Source organism: Centroberyx gerrardi, chromosome 6 (genome assembly GCF_048128805.1).
Source record: "Centroberyx gerrardi isolate f3 chromosome 6, fCenGer3.hap1.cur.20231027, whole genome shotgun sequence".
Lineage (NCBI taxonomy): Eukaryota > Metazoa > Chordata > Actinopteri > Beryciformes > Berycidae > Centroberyx > Centroberyx gerrardi.
In genome coordinates, this window is record NC_136002.1 from 3,987,163 (window position 1) to 4,004,102 (window position 16,940).

The 16,940-nt window shown below is 46.3% G+C and overlaps 1 protein-coding gene across 1 annotated transcript in view; it reads left to right on the forward strand.

Annotated features, from left to right (window-relative positions):
• Positions 1-16,940, forward strand: part of bcas3 (BCAS3 microtubule associated cell migration factor) — a 292,284-nt gene that overhangs the window by 90,860 nt on the left and 184,484 nt on the right. Inside the window, exons 17-19 of the mRNA XM_078284118.1 lie at positions 9,008-9,132; positions 9,393-9,558; positions 10,159-10,256. Coding sequence (XP_078140244.1) covers positions 9,008-9,132; positions 9,393-9,558; positions 10,159-10,256 — 389 coding nt within the window. The remainder of the gene's footprint in view (positions 1-9,007; positions 9,133-9,392; positions 9,559-10,158; positions 10,257-16,940) is intronic.

Sequence of the window (16,940 nt, forward strand, 5' to 3'; positions counted from 1 at the left end):
TAGAGCCCTAATGAGACCAGGGGTGGAAGTGGGCTTTAAGAACCCAGTCAGGTTTAGCTCGAGCCTGCTGGTGGCATCGCGTCCGAGCCTTCCATCACCGCTGGAACGCGCCTCACGCTAGCGGGGCTAAACCATTTGCACAAATCACCTCTCTACCCTTGCTACTCTCCCTTTTTAATGGCCCTGGCGGAGAAGCTATTAGGGCCAACGGGTTAAGAGATGAATGTGTGAACGATTATTCTGCGGGAGTGGGGTCGTCGCCCTCACAGGTCGATTATACTACTTCTCTCTCTCTCTCTCTTTCTCTCTCTTTCTCTCTCTCTTTCTGTCTCCCTCTCTCTCCCTCTCTCTCAGCAACACGTCCACTCACAATCGTAGCTGCCCTACTTTATCAACATGACCGGCGTTTTTTAGGGTACCATGGAGCAAATTGTCTTAATGTGGAAAGTACCACGTGTGTTTGGAAACACACATTTGTCAGGTTAAACGACAGGATTTTTGTAGCAACGCTGTTGAGTTTTCCTGAGTCATTACATTGAACTTGTCTTCAATGTCTACAGTAAAAAGCTTGGGGCTAAGTTTGGGGTTAGGAGACTTTAATACAGCAACTTATGGGCACTGGTTCACTGTAAGAGGTTCTCGTTTTTACATACATTTGTGAAAAATGTCAATGCATCAATATTTTTTTATGTCTTTTCTTATAAATGTTTGTTTATTATTAACTTTTACTGTAGCGTAATATGGACTTTGCATTAAAGGATGAATACGAAGCAAAGGAGGTGACTTTTGACTGTAGGTCTTGATTGGCTGCCTCCATGCTAAACCATGAGCAAAAACACCCAACTTGTCACTGTCCCAGTTTTGCTTTTGAGTGAATATTTACCCTTCGCCCAAATTTCTACATATTGATTCAAATGCCATTAACTCCCATTCTTCCGTAAAGTACCACCAACAGTAAATTCCCTTCACTGAGCCACAAGTGGAGCTCCGAGAAACGAGGAAGGAGACGTTCAAACATGCATCATCTAAACCCCGAGGCCTACTTGGCCTTTATTTTCTCCATGGAGATCTCACCCCCCACCCTTTCTCCATCCATCTCCCATTGGTGTCCGTCCATTTACCCAGCTGGAGACCCGGAGTCGGGGCTCGGCAGGTCGGGCAGGCTCAGCGGAGGGTAGAGTGGAGGGTAGAGGCCCCGGACTCAGTGGAGCTAGGACCCCGGCACTAATGCTGTACTAACCTCGCGCCATGCCCTCTGATAAGTGGCCGTTTACCGGGGGCCTCCATTACACCGACCGGCATGTTCATTTGTCAACTCGCGCTCCAGGAGTAAGACATTCCGGGGCAAATTGTTGCTCCCTGTCTCCCGGAGGAGCGTTTTTCTTCACGTCCACGTACCAAGACTAATTGGAGACTCCGCGCTATCGTCTGGAGGGACCAGGCGGATGCAGCGAAAGCGATAAAATAAAGAAGTGCTGCGGGAGTGCTTTGGTTGGCCAGGGATCCTGTTTTCATGACTGGGGGAGGTTGGCTCGCGGGGACAGAGTTCAGTCTCATCGGACCTTTATTGCTGTTGGGAAAAGGCTTATTTACTGTAAACTGTTTACGGAGTTCTGTCACTATCTCTGGACATGCAGAATAAACACAGGAACACACTCCCACTCCTAATGTCTTGTAAACACTAGAAACACACGCACAGACTGACAGATAGAGACAGAAATACACACACACACACTAAAAAGACACTAGACTCTGGATGACTCTTAGAGACACACACACACACTATGTACTTGTTAACATAATCACAGTGAATACACATTTGCCCACGCCCTCGCTTCCAAACAGGCGCACACACACACACGCACTCACAAGACAATGCGCAACCGCAAATACACACTCGCACTAAAAAAAGAAGTCACATGCAAACACGCAACTCCCTTGTCTCAACAGTGCCTGAGTGCTATTAGTTTTATTGGTGTCCCCAGTTGTTATACAAATTGGATAAACTATTCATACTCTTTCTCAATCTCAACAATCAAAACTGTTTCCCACCATTTCTCCATGTCGTATTTACGCTGTTGGATTCGGACCTGCATATTTCTGCTTGGTGTGCCCCCCCGATTCCTTTAAATTGAAGAAGAAGAAAAAAAAAAAACAACCAAAAAACATGATGGATGTCTGAAGAAAAAACAAAGTCTGCGGACATGCCGCCAAATGTATGGTATCACACTTTAGAGCGGTTGAATCATCGGGCCGTCCCGCAGGTTTTCGAATCCATCTTAGCGCACCGACGTTCCGTTTCCTGCCCCCCCCCCCCCCCCCATATGTGTTGTGCACTTAAACAGACACGTCAAAAAAAAAAAAACACAGTATGTAATGTGAAAAAGTGTGTTTGCTCAAGTGTGCTCGTCTAATAATGGTTTTTCCATCTATTTCTGTGTGTTTCTCTCCAACCCCTTCCCCCCACCCCTCCACCTCTCCCCCACCCCTCTCATGAAGACCCTACCTCTTTGGGGCGGGATGTTTTGCCATTAAAACTCCATGGTGAGTTTTTTGCTTTCCTCCCCCTTCCTCGGCTCCCCTCCCTCGGCAGCATGCAACTGTACACTCCAGCCACAGCGCACCCGCCTCCCCCCTTTACCTCTCATTTGTCTCCCAGTATACTTTCAACACATTCAGCGCAGTTTGTTCAGTCATCCCTCAGGGGGAAAAATACCATGGAAGAGTTTTTTTTCTTCTTCTTTCCCCCTTTTTTTTTTGGCAAATCCTTTGATTTTTTTTGTGCCGCTTAAGTGGATGTTGACCTTTTCGTAGGATGATTCAATATGTGTTGAGTTAGAGCTAATATAATACTTAAAACCGAACAAAGGATTTTTTTTTAGGATTTGATACAGATATCCTGAATTGTGAGTCACGGTTCCGCATTTTTTATTTATGCCTCATATCTTTTTATGGTAGGAGCTGCACATTAAAAAATAGATGCTGTAGGTCTCTGTCCAAGGTGGGAGTCTTGGGGATATAAGACGTTTGGGAAATGGCGTAGCGCTTCTTGTCTGGTTGCCGTGCGGTTTCTTTGAACCTCCCACTACAAAATGACATCTCTCTCTCTCCTTGTCTTTCTCTCCTTCGCTCTGCTCAGACCCTACATGATGTTTTTCCAAGAATAACGCCTTTGTGTAAAACACATGTTGTTCTAATTTTCTTTTTGCCCCCTTAGGTTACATTTTTGTCAGTCGGATGTGTGTGTGAGCGCACACAGCGACTTGTGCTCTTCTTATTGTGAATCTTCATGGGTATGGCCAATGTGTTTATTTCTGTTCTTAATTTCAGCGTGCACCTTACTGTACATCAAGTAATTGGATAATGATATAGTGATTTGCGTCATTCTCTGGAAAAATTAATTTGTGCAGGGGATTATTGGTGAGCCGCATATTGGAAGGTTTGCTGTTAAACTAATTAGAACTCTTGACTCATCCCAGGGATTTTGCTTCCTGATCATTGAGACTGTCCAGCAAAAACAGAATTTCACCTCACTGCAACAGATACTTTAGTAGTCACTTCTCCTCATCTCCTATTTGTGTCAAAACCATCTAAATTGTTATTTCCAGAATCTACAAATTCCCTCCTAAGGTGGAGCGACCAATAGGAAAGTGAACGTTATAAAATGAATGCGTTTCATAGCTCAGGTTTGAATCAAACTTCAGTTTCTTGCCGAATAGTAGAGGGCACAGCGTTTTCCCTGCGCAAGGAACTCACTCGGTGTGGACATCTCTCGTGGGGGCTGCAGCCGGGTCTCTTGTCAACGCCGTCTCGTGAAATCAGATGCTTACAAGCTTTTAAAAGAAGCCCCATTATGACAGAGTCACTTATGGAGAGATGATGGAGTGGCTCGGCGAAGTGAACTTTTCCCTTCCCGGCTCCCTCCTCCCCAGCTCCTCCCTGTCGACTCCATTCACTTTAGAAAATGAATAGCATGTGGTGCCTTCCCCGAGTCTTGGGTTTCGTCTTTTGTTGTGGGCAGTCACTCATACTTTTTAATTGAAGCTTTTTTTTTTCCTCTCTCTCTTCATCCTCCTCCCGCTTCATCTAGGCCCTTAGTGATTTCGGAGAGTATGCCTTTCAAAGGTACACATCATTAGCATTGGAAATCTTGACCCTCACAATGACTGCCTTCCGCTCAAATTTGAGCTAGTTAGACCTATATTGTTTCTCTAGCGGCGCATGCCTCGAGACGTGAGGTATGACAGTCCATTTGTCAATTTTTGCTTAAGCATGCCTTCTGGAAGCTCGATACTACCTACGAATTTTAGAAACACAACCTTTTATTTCCTTTTCCAGGCTGCCATGTACTGTGGCGTGTCTCCTTGAATTTCCACTTCTCTGAGTGGTAGTGTCCATGTTCTTAGCATCCATTCAAACAACTGAGGAGGATGTAAAGGTGTGGTGTGAGACTCTCGCCCATTGACCAAATACAGCTGTTGAATATAACTGGCACAGTGTGACACCCAACCGCCATCTAGGACTATTCAGTAAATGAATTTGCCTGGTGTGGCACCCAAGGTGGAACGTTAGTAATAGAATCAGGTAAAAAAAAGTCCCAGTTTCTCCTTGAACATTTGATGCCCATCCTCCACTGTTTACCGAGTTTCCCCAGCGGTCGTCATTAGTGCCGTCTGTTCGCCGCAGCCCCAAGGCTGCCTCTGTTTTGCAAGGGCTGTTGTAAAATAATAAATGTGACGTTGAAGGATGTGTCCTCCACATGACTGCCCAAAAGCTTGCGCTCTCTCTCTCTCTCTTTCTCTCTCTCTCTCCCTTCCGTCTTAATACTGGCTCCTTCTCTGATATAAATGAACCATATGGCCTGGTATCAATGCACCGACAACCGCGCGGCTCTTTGTCGCTGGACGGCCAGCCCCGGCGTGCTCCGTCGTATTTGTTTACAGCGAGCGCCCGGGAAATAAATGGAGGCTGCCACCGGACTTCCATCCCCCCTCGACGGCGCCTCACGTTAGCCCCGGACATAGTAATGCGAAGGGACTTTGATGGTTGATGTCGCAGATTGAATTATGCCCTTGAGGAAAAGCTATTAGCTCAGTCAAGAGTCCTCATTTGTTAAATTAAAAGTGGAAATGACATGCGAGGAGTCTTTTCAGTGAATTAAAGTTACAGAGAAAATGGATGCTGCTCCCTGCTAAAAGGCAATAGTACAAAAGGGAAATCTTGTGGAGGGAGAGAAGAAAAAAGAGATTTGGCGTCTGTTTAGTGACATCCATCTCCCCCCACTCTCGTTTCCCACTCAGTATATTTATGTTTCATAATTTATTGATATTGGGTTACATTTTTCGTAACTTACTGCCGTTTGCCAACACCCCCCCCCCCCCCCCCCCCCACCTCTCCACTCCACCCCCCCCGAAAAACGGTCGCTGTCTTCCATATGGAGACCAGAATTAGGCCCTCGACTGCTGGAGCCGTGCCTCTCCGTTTGCGAGGGCAGAAACCTCAACACTTTCAAGCCACTTCAAGTGAGATCAAGAGGAAAAGGATGATTTAAAACACAGATGAATAAACTTTGGCGGTCACCGCGCTCGGAGGAGACGAGGACCGAGGGCCGAGACCGAGGTCCTTGTTGGCAGGCTCGGCGCTAGCCGAGGCCTCTTCAAAGAGTCCCAGAACCCGGCACATCGGCTAGGGAGACCACGGCGGGGAGCCGCTATTATAGCCTGCTATCACAGATTTACATGTGCGTGCGGTGTGTGTGTGTGTAGTTATGCGGGCATATGTGCCTTGCGTTAGTGGATCTAGGTGTGTGAGGTTAGGGTAACTTGGCCAGTTCTGCCTCATTGCTCCAAATAATAATCTCCCCTCTGCTGTGCCACATTAAAAGCCTTTTTATGCACCGGTTTGTCACTGGGCCTTCTCACTTCAAGAAAACCTGTCAATTTCAAACGCTGTTATTGCTAGATTTATTATTTAAGCCCTATCTCCATCCAAAGACAACACGAGAAATAGTGAGGGGGGATTAAAATATCTTCCGTTACACTGCGCACGTCGCTGTGTGGCAAATTCGTCAGCCCCTCAGCTTTCACCCTTGAAAACCAACGTCAACCCGCTCTGAAATAGGATTTGTGTTTCCTGGGTTATTGAAACCGGTCAACCACAGGGCCTTTGAGGGTTTAACATTTTTTCCAGCAACGGGAGAGAGAGAGCGAGAGAGAGCGCCAGGGCTTTTAGCAATTAAACACCTCACCAAAGAAGACCCTAGACTTTGCAGAACTCCCACACAGTCAAAGTCGGGAATATTGTTCCATCTCGCCCTCCCAGTCCTTCTCTTGGGCAGTGAACTGAGGTTATACAGTGTCTTGTGACTAACGGATACCTCATTTCCCCCATTCCCCTACCATTGGCCACGCTTATAGACCTTTTCACTTTAATGGATTACAGTAAGAGTCTTGAACGTTTACATTTTGTGTTTTTTTTCCATCGGCGTTACTTTGATGCTGGGATGAGTTTGGGAGATGGAAGAAGGGAGACAGTGTGAGGAAGAGTGCAGCGAGGGGGAAGTTTTCCTCGGACCTCTGGCTATCCGGACCTGTTTGTTTAATGCTTTATCTTCTGGACGCACTTTCGGACGAACGGGCCCGCGGAAGAGCTCGGAGAAGACGGGGGCGCCTCGGAGTTAGCCAAGGCAATATCCTGACTGTCACTTTATCTCTCCCTCCATCTTCCTCCGCAGACACGGCTTACTGTAGATATTTGGTTATTCGGCCTCCCCCCCGTCCCTCCCTCCCAACACTAATAAATACATGCCTCTAAACTTGTGTGGAGGTCTTTCTTTCGACCACCTCCTTCCACCACTTCCTCTTTCCCGATTCCTTCGCTCGCACGCCGTCGGCCAAACAAAGACATCAACATCTCTTTTGCGTCCAGGGAGTAATTTACGAGGCGCTGACAGTTCGAAGGGAAGCGACAGAGCGAGAGTCTCGCCAGCAACAGGTCATTCAGCACCTAGCAGTGTGACAGCCAGTTGAACTACTGGACACACAGTCCCCTACAACAAGCAGTACTGTCAGACTACAGGCTTTGGGACGTGTAGCGCATAGTTCATTTATTTAGGTTTATACTCGGCTTGCCATGTAGCAGACTACAACTCAAATTGTAGTCTATGAGATCTTTGTTCTTTTGGCAGCATCCGCTCGGTGCTAAGTGGTCGTTCTGGTGATTTTGCATCGCACTTTCCTGGAATTGTCGATGAAGTTTGAGTTTCTCTTCTTTGTCTGTTCAGCCATGGTGGCTTTCGCTGCTCATGCTAACCACTCAGTTCTTTATGAATTTATTCCAAGCCAGAAACATAAAACACATCACTTTTAATGTTGATTATTATCACTATACATAGTCTAGTCTATTTCTTTTTTCGCCTCGTCTTTATTCCCAACATTTGAGCGCAGACATGAATGAGTGTGTTGCCTCCATACCAGTGCGGTTTCCCCGGGTCAAGGTTAACTGCCCCTCTGGGAGCGCGTGACACCGCCGCGGGTCCTCAACCCATCAGCCCACCTCACGCCTGATCTGCCGTGGCCGCGTTTTACTGTCCAGGTTGGTTATAAGGCCGGACAATAATACCAGACCCCGCTACTGTTCTCTGATCGCTTCCATATGGGAAGCCCTATCGCAGCTGAAAACCCTTTCTGTGTCCGCTTCCTCTCAAATGGTCCTGACATGCTGAATAATCCAATAACTCCCAATAAATTCTCTCCGGCGGCTAGCGCAAAGTGAGACGGCCAGGGGAAGCAGCTGGGAGGCTGGTGTCGTGAGGTGCATGTTCCAGCAAGCGATAACTTTCATGGTATCTATTATTTTATCCGCCAGAATATCCTTGTGAGTCCGCGTGTGCTTACTGTAGTAATCAAACAATACAGGCCACGCTGACATCAGCGTTTACCATACTAAGACAGAAGCACACTCACTTCTTCTCTTCCACATGGATGCGGTCTCTCCTACATACAGTCCACTTCAGACTGGAGGATGATCTAGAATGATGGATGAATTTCATATAGGGATTAGTCAAGCAGGAGAATATTTAGCAAGGCATATGCTTTGACTTTTGGACCGGTTTTTCATTTTCTGAATATTTCATGCATAAATATTTTTTTCCACATTTCAGTACAATGGAACTTGTGTCAAAGCCGAATTAATTTTCTCCTTTTCTGCGCCAAAGAGGGGTATTTTATTTGCAGGCATTTCAGTGTTTCCCTTGCTGAGCTTCTCGCATGCGATGCTATTTAGTGAAGTTTGTGTTTTTTTGTTTACAGATGCTGCTGTGTAATTTTCATATACCTGCCTCTAAGATGTTACATCTCATGTGTGTAATACATCTTGAAAGTCATCCAAAACTCTCTCATCACAGCTTTTTCTAAAGCAGTTTGCCTTCTGATTGTTACCCTATACAGGGCGAGCATCATGTGTTTGAATCTTGATTTTAAAGGTGCCAAGTGTTGCATTTTAACATCAATAAATCATTAATGCATTCATTTTGAGACATTAGTGTAATTACGGTACACAAATGAGACTTTTGCCGAGTAGTTCTCTATCGGCCTGAACACTTAATTTTACATTCGTCAAGTCAGATTCAGTGAGAAATCTGCTGGATTGCTTTACGGCAGATGGTGGAAGGAGTGAGAGGCGGATGGAAAAATCAGTTCCAACATGTTTAACCTCTTCAGTACAGCCAAAGATGCCAGGGAGGGGGGGCAGGAAGCAACAGGGTTTATGGGAAATGTGCTTTTAATTTTAGAAACACTAGCACTAACAATACCACTGGCATAACATAGAGGTTAACAATTGTCTTGGCCATGATCTCATTTGTTTACATTGAGTAAACCAAGGTATCACAATTTATTTGACAATGATATATTGACAATTGCTACATGGCGCACCTTTAAGACCCCGACCACTGTACTAGCATTTTCACTTCATCTCCACCTTTTTTTCCCTCTTTTCTCCTCTGAAGCAAAGCTAAGCCGCCCCCTCAGATCTCACCCAGCAAGTCCAGCGGCGGAGAGTTCTGTGTGGCTGCCATCTTTGCGTCCTCCCGCTCCTGGTTCATCACCAACCCCAACATGAAAAGAGAGAAAGGTGAGGCCAGAGGTCACAGCTGCTCCCAGTCTGCTTCCTAGACACAACACGCAGGTCACAACAGAACACGGCCACTCTGGCCAAGTCAAAACACGACTCCGGCAAGGTCATGACCGCGTGCCTAACGGTGGAGACACGATCTCTAGAAATACTTAACTACCTTTAAGATTGACCTGTGACCCGCAGTTGTTTCCTGATTATTTAGATGGATAATATGCATATTTGGTACCCGCAACCTTCATCCCCCAACCTCCTCACAGATCAGTCCAGGCAGTCGGTTGTGGACTCGCTGTACATCCTCAGCTGCTACGGTAACTTGGTGGAGCACGTCCTGGAGCCTCGGCCAATCAGCACAGTGCAGAAGATAAGCGACGATACACCTTTGGAGCTCAGCACCTGTCCGAGGGCCTGCTGGACTCTAGCCAGGTAAGCATTTTTCACGGTATCGAATAACAAATTTCAATAATATTATATTAAAAAAATCTGCAATAATAATCATTATCATTAATAGTCTAGAAGTAATAATAAAAGCACCCCCACCGCACCAAGATGCTATAATAACGCATATCGGGATATTTTGGCGGTACAGCATCGCAATATAACATTTTGGAATGGCTGCTCCTTTTGACTTAAATGTAAAAGTCACTGATATTTAAAGAAAAAATTGGAATAGTGTGAACACGACCTTACATATCTCTACAACCACCCTTCGGCCCAATCAAAAAACTTGAGATAGAAATGGACACAAATGGACTCAAAATACACAATGTGCAGTATTAGCTTGGATAAGATGTATAGTGATGCTAGGGCATAAATCCTAGCATGTGTACCGATGCTAGGGCACAATTCCCTGCGATCAAAGGTTTTATTGGACAACATGCCCATGGTACAACATGCACTCCAGACACTTACACATATGAATCACCACACTTGGGGGGAATGGAGTCCATTTGAGGCCCAGCAGGGTGAAATGTTCTCTACGTCTGATATGCACTCACTCCCATAATTGATTTGTTTTCGGAGCAGGACGCCGCAGTGGAACGAGCTGCAGCCACCCTTCAACTCCAACCATCCCTTGGTGCTGGCCTCAGACCTGGTGCAGTACTACCAGTATCTCCTGGCTGGTAAGTGCTGCATCAACCTCCCTCTGTGGGCGCGTGTGTGTGCGTGTGTGTGTGTGTGTGTGTGTTTCTCTGTATTTACTGTACTGGAATGGGTATTAACAAGGTCCTACGATTCTATTGAGATGTGTTGAGAATGATACATTGCAAAACTTGTTGCATTTAAATGAATATCAGAATATTCTGATATGATCATCTGATATGATTTGTTCAGGGCACAAACTGCACCAAATAATAGTTTCACTATCTTATTTTTTCTTAATATTTCAGACAAGAGGACAAAAAAAAAAATATATATATATATATATGTGTGTTCATAAACACTCCTTTGTGTTCCAATGCACTGAATGTAAAATGGAAATACGTAAGTCTACACATTTATAATGAACATCTGATCAAATGTAAACATGTTGACCCCAAGAAGACTAGAGGTTGTTGAAGTATCAGCTAATGGGGATTCTGATAAGGAATAAATAATAAAGCATAATCATAGAGCTATATGCTTATATTAAACAGGGGAATTTATTTACATTTTTAGCAACAGGCTGTTGATCAGGCTGTTATGAATTTGTTGTGATTATTTTTATAATTAATATAATTTTATATAGCTTTAAAATTATGCTCAAGTATCAGTTATTATTATTTGCAAAATCTATTAAGGATTTGCTGCAGCAGGGAGCATAAATGCCCAATATATTGATGGAAGAATGTATTTACTTAGCCTTCATATAGTGTGTGTGTGTTTATTACTTGTATAAAATATGTACTTGGATTGTGTTGTATTGTGGATCTTTGCATTTGTGTGTACATATGGATACAGCGAGTTCACATGTGTATTTTTATTTATTCATACACTGTGCTGTTTAGCCTTGCACACTCTCACATGACCATGTAGGACTTCTGTGTGTACGCACCATTAGTCAAGGGGACGCCACCCATGCCCTATTGATTTCCCATGTGGACTCCCAGTTGAAAGCCGGTCCTCACCCTCTTATTGGTGCCTCATGCTGAGAAGAGACCCTTTCAATCAGCGGCCATAACTTTTCCTTTCTGCAAGCCTTCTGAGGGAGATGAGAGTCCTCTGAGCTCCTGTCAGAACGGCTATCAGCCTTTCCATCCGGCGTTTCACCTTGAATCCGGCCTTTGTCGCTTGCCGCGTCGCTCGCCTGCTTCAGGACACGCTAGCGCAGCGCTAACAGACGCCACGCTCAGACCAATTAGCCGACGCCCTAAACTCCCTCTAATTTAATAACAAGTACAAAGAGCAGAAAGCACTTTAGGTTGCCATCTGAAAGGCCAGTCCGCAAGTCGGCGGAGTGCACTCGGATGGCCACACACGGGATCAATCCGTCCCCCGGAATAAGCCGGCGTTTTGTGCTCGCTGTGTAATCAGAAGCGCAAAATCTGTAATTAGCTCTTGCGGGCGCTCTAGGGCGAGCGGTAGCCGTGTTTACACTAATCGCCCGACTCGTCTCCGTTCACTTCTCCGTCGCCCCGGGTCTAACTGGTAGGATATTTTCTCAAATTAGTGCTAATGGTCCCTCCTAGTGTCAGGGCGATGAAGACGCGTTGGTGTGATGGGTACGGGCGTCGGCTCGTTGTGCCATTCCCTCTGCCAGCATGGGCAGAGGTACTGGGCGCATAATGAGAAAGATTCATTGCATTAACATTTGCATCCAATTAGCGATAGCCAGATAACACCGCCCCGTCTCTTTATTCCTCGGACAAACCGAGCGTGAACCGACGCGAGGTCGAGACGGCATGCGCATAATCGTCCAGCCCTCTGCCCACTTCTTGTGCTCCTGCCATTTTCCCTCCGGCCGGCGTCCTGCACACCACCGCCGCCGAGTGCCACCTTCCATCTCTGCACTTTGCACCCGAGCGCTGACTCTAAATCGTCCCTGTTTCCCAGCATGCTCGGCCTCGCCGGCCCTCTCCTCTCTGCCGTTTCCTCCCGGGGGGCCTTGGCAGAGCGAAAGAGAAGTGATCCAGGAGAGAGGGTCGATTTGACCCCGGGACGAATTACGCTGCGGCCATACGCCCCCTGTCCGCCCGCCTCTCGCCGAGCATAAAGATCAGGACACTGCAGAGGAGGCTGAAAACACACACACACACACACGCACACATTCTCCTCCCTCCTTCCCTTGCAATACAAACTGTGTTATCAAGGTCTAGTTTACATTGCTGATACAGCCCGCACAGGAGAAAAAGGAAGGGAGTGAAGGGAGTGAATTGGAGAAGTGGACTCGAGAGAATTAAATTTGGAAGTTTAAGACAGAAGCTTCTGAAGAGAGTCAGTCAACGGGAGAAAAAAAGAAACATCTATATGAATATGCCTCCCGACTAATTGTCAAAAACCCCGGCCCGACGCTACCGAGGATCTAGCGGAGGCGGTGGAAGGCGAAGGGGGCGGCGGCGCTTGATTGACAGGCCATGGTCTCCGGTCTCACGGCTCTATATTGGATGACCCGGGCTGATTAAAAATGCAGCATGCGGGGAAGGAATAGGAAGGGGAGGGGGAAGGGGAGAGGAAGGGCCGGGGTCAGGCCAGACCGGAGCCTCCAGGACGGGATGATAAAAGGCAGCGGTGGCGCCACTTCATGGTCACTATCTCCACCTGTCCATCTGTAGCAGCCACTGGCAGCACTCAGCCCTGCAGAGGACGGCACCGCGCAGCGCTGCCCGGGCGAGATAAGGGGAGCGAGGGAGGCGCGCACACACACTCGGTACACACTCGCAGACACGGCGTACACGCGCTGCACACACACAGATGAGGAGCAGATACTGTAGTACGAGCTGGCTTTATAAATGCGGTCTCGAGCCAAGTTTTTAGCGTTTGGGGAATCCTCTCTCTGCAGATGAGGTGATCAAACCCTCAAAGAGGCCTTAGTGTTTCTGCCTGTCTCTCCAAAAGTACCCAGAATTAGTCAAATGTATGAATGGGTTCTGTTTTCTGTTGCCCCAAGGTGTCGGAGCCGGATAAAAAAAAACGCGGCTGCTCTAATCCCTAGAATAACAGTGGCACCGCTCTTTGATGAATGTGCGGTTTTCACACTCTCATTAGCTACATTCAGTCTCTCAATCCGGCGCGTGTTTTTTCCACTTCTGCATTTTTTTCACGGGGCAATATTTACCTAGCTGTCCGCAATATGTTTTCCAACACCTCTTCACCTCGCCGCAAAGTTGCTCCGAAGCAAACAAGCCGGTGAATAATTTACCGCCCGGATTTCTGGCCGGCCCCGTCGAGCCTGGCAGCGGCGGAGGCAGTGCTTTTTGGCCCTCACCTCCTCCCCATACCTGTCATATAATGTGCTAATTGTGGAGACTGACTGACTGGCCGGCTCGGCTATTCTCTTGGGGCTTTGAGGCCCGTGACAGGCCAGCCACAGTTGCCCCGTCAATAGCTCTAATTGCCCTGAGAGAGGGGCCAGGGTGAAGGCTTTGGAGCATCAGGCGTTTGGTAAAGAGAAACCGTGGCGCCATGACTGGGTCAGTAATCAAAGAGAGAGAGAAAGGATGGAGTAAGTGGAGCACTGGCCTGAATGCGGGAGCTGTCAGTCAAATAAGTCTTGAATGATATATAATGACTAAGCTATGCCAGTCTGTCAGTACGCCAGCACCTATCTGCCAAAGGACTACTGGAAAGAGGAAAGCGAGAAGAGAGGAGGAGAGGAAAGTGAGAAGAGAGACAGGTGGAGGAGTAGAGAGAGATACTGGCAAAGCCAAATGACTGCCAACCGAGTACGGAGGGTCAAAGAGAAGATAGAAAAAGACGAACCAAGCAAAATGAATCTTGGAAAAAAAAAAAAAAAACATAAATGAAAGAGATAAAGTCGAACAGAGAGGAGGAGAGACGAGACGAGGCGGCTATCCCCTGTCCACTCTGCAGCCAGCTCTCCAGATCTATCAGATCGTTAGCCCCTTATCTGTCCCTGGAGATCGGCCCGTCCGGCCCCTGGCCCCGGGCCCCAGGGGGTCGGGCTACATCAATACCTGGCCAGCCTTTGTTCTTGTTCTGCCTCCCTGCTTCACTGCTCTGCCTAACAGGCCACCGGCTACCAGCCTTCAGCGCAGTCTGTTTCCCTGCTCAGCAAAACACCAATTCCTCCACAGTCAATAAAGACTCTGACACAGACGGCTCTGTTATACAGCAAAGCCAGATAGATTGTTTTTTTGTTTTTTTGTGTGTATGCATGTTTACACTAGTGCAAAAAGATCAGGGCGTTCCTGAAGGGAAAACACTGATAAAACAAATACACCTCAACAAGGCATGCTTTCAGTTATTATTATGGGCAGACTGGAAAATATATTTTTTTTATGAATTATGATGCAGGCTTATCTTTCACATCAACCATCACCTAAGCAAATAGCGTCTAATTCACGGTTCGATTGATTGGCTCAGTTGATTGATTCAGTTTATTTTTCTGTCGTTGCAGGTCTAAAATTGGCTTTGTAATTATCTTGCAGTAATTTGTACTGTGTGTATATATATATGTATATAGGCCATACATTTGAACTGCTCTCTGAGTGTTGTCCAATAAGTTTGCACTTAAAAGATTTTCTCTCTGTCAAATTGCATTGACGTTCCGTCTCTTAAGAGAGCCAGTAATGAGCATTGTAAAAAGCAGCAGACCGAGTGGCTGACTAGCCGGACACTAAGATGGGTAGATATGCCTGTAACTGCTGGGGTCAGTCTGTCTCCTGACACACACACACACACACACACACACACACACACACACACACACACACATACACAGGATTGTCTCTTTGCTTGACCCATGGGGATGACCACTAGCTCCCCACACCGGAGCCTGTCCACGACTCTGGCCAATGAAAGCCCCCTGGAAACCCGATCCAGCCGGCCGACCAACTGCTTCAGAGCATCAATAATTAATTAGGGAACAGCTATTGGCCCCAAGGGTCAGAGAGCAAAAGAGAGGGAGAGAGAGAGAGAGAGGAAGAGAGAGAGGGGAGGGGTGTGGAGTACTGATTTTGTTTAATAAGTAACACAACACAGGCTTTGTTCTTCTCTCTTCCATTTTAGCAGGACATGAGAAACCTCGTCCTCCTCCTCCTCTCTGTCTCTTCTCTCTAGCTCACTCTCTCTCTAGGGTACTTGCTGACTTTTTAAAAAGTATCTAAATTGAAGGCCTTGAAAAGTTTTAAAATGGCTCGCATATAGTTATTAGAAGCTTGATCGCATACGTTCAAATGTTTAAATGCATACACAATTTAAACCGATATCATTTTTGAATGTGTAAAAATGAAAATTGCCCAAATAAAACAAAAATCTGATGTGCTGGTGCATTAAAATGATTTAAACAAAGATGAAATTTAACTCAAATTTACAAACATGGATTTTGGCCCTTACATTCCACTACCATCTGATTAACCAGTGGGGATACTCAGATTAGCATTTTATGTGACTGTCCAATCAGGGAGTGAGGAGATCTCAACCAATGGGAATGTTGCCACCTCTCTCTGTCCCATTTCTTCTCACTCCATTTTCCTCTTCCCATCTTTCTTGATCCCCTGATGTTTTTATAACAACGATGGATTTAACAAGACAAGGGTGTCTGCAGGTCCCTAATAAGTCTTAAATTGCAATATCTAAAATGAAGGCCTTGGAAGGTTTTTAATACACCTAATTGAAGCCTTTTGAGTCTCCTTTACAAATCCACAGGTCTTGATAATGTTGTCTGTTCAGAATTTGACAATTTTCCTAGCAGGCAATCAACCTGGTTATGCAGACCTATATTCTGACAGGGTCTTTCAGTTCTATTTTTGTTGTGAAATGGGTTTTAAAATGGTAATCAGATCACCTGTCAATCAATACTGTGACGTCCTTTTCCTTGGATTTTCCGTTGATGAAGTTTGAGTTTCTGTAGGTGGCATTAAACTCTAAAAGCGGCATCAAAAGTATTACTTTTTTCTAGCTGAAACCTGCAGGTACCCTCTTTATCTGTCTTTTTTTTTTATTTTTTTTCTTTAACTGACACACCCACTCACACACACCAAACACATTTCAGGAGCAGGTGTGAGAACTGTGTTATACCATAGAGCTTGTAGTTCATAATGTGGATGGATGTGTGTAACGGGGGGGGGGGGGGGGGGGTGGGGGGTGGGGGGGGTTGAAGAAGCATTTGTACAGAGGTGTCAAACACACAAGAATACCTCCATAAGGTGTGTGTGCGTGCGTGCGCGTTCCGACAGCAGCGCCTTGTGCGCCCCAGATGCGAACTTGACAACTTTATTAGCCATTCCTCCGTCAAACAAACCCCCGTCCCCGAGGTGGAGGAGAGAGAGAAAGGACCGCTTCTCCACATTAGGCCTCATTCTCCACGCCTGCTTATTCGAGCCTGCAAGAGCCCCATCTGTCTCTGGCTCTCTCTTCCCGCGCTCGCTCGCTCGCTCTCTCTGTCATACACACATGTTCTCCCTCACTCACACTTACTGTACACTTGCTTTTTCACAAACTCTGGCACGCATATGCCCATATGAGAGAAAGATAAACATTAAGCTTCGGATGTGGTCCAGTCAGCATTGTTCACCTCAGATATATGATATGATGCTGTTTGATCGGTTACATATTTATTGTGTAATTGATTAATGCTACACTGGTTGTCTATGGGAAGCCTGAATTGATTCTAATGAGACGTTGATCAGATGCCACACAAGTATGCA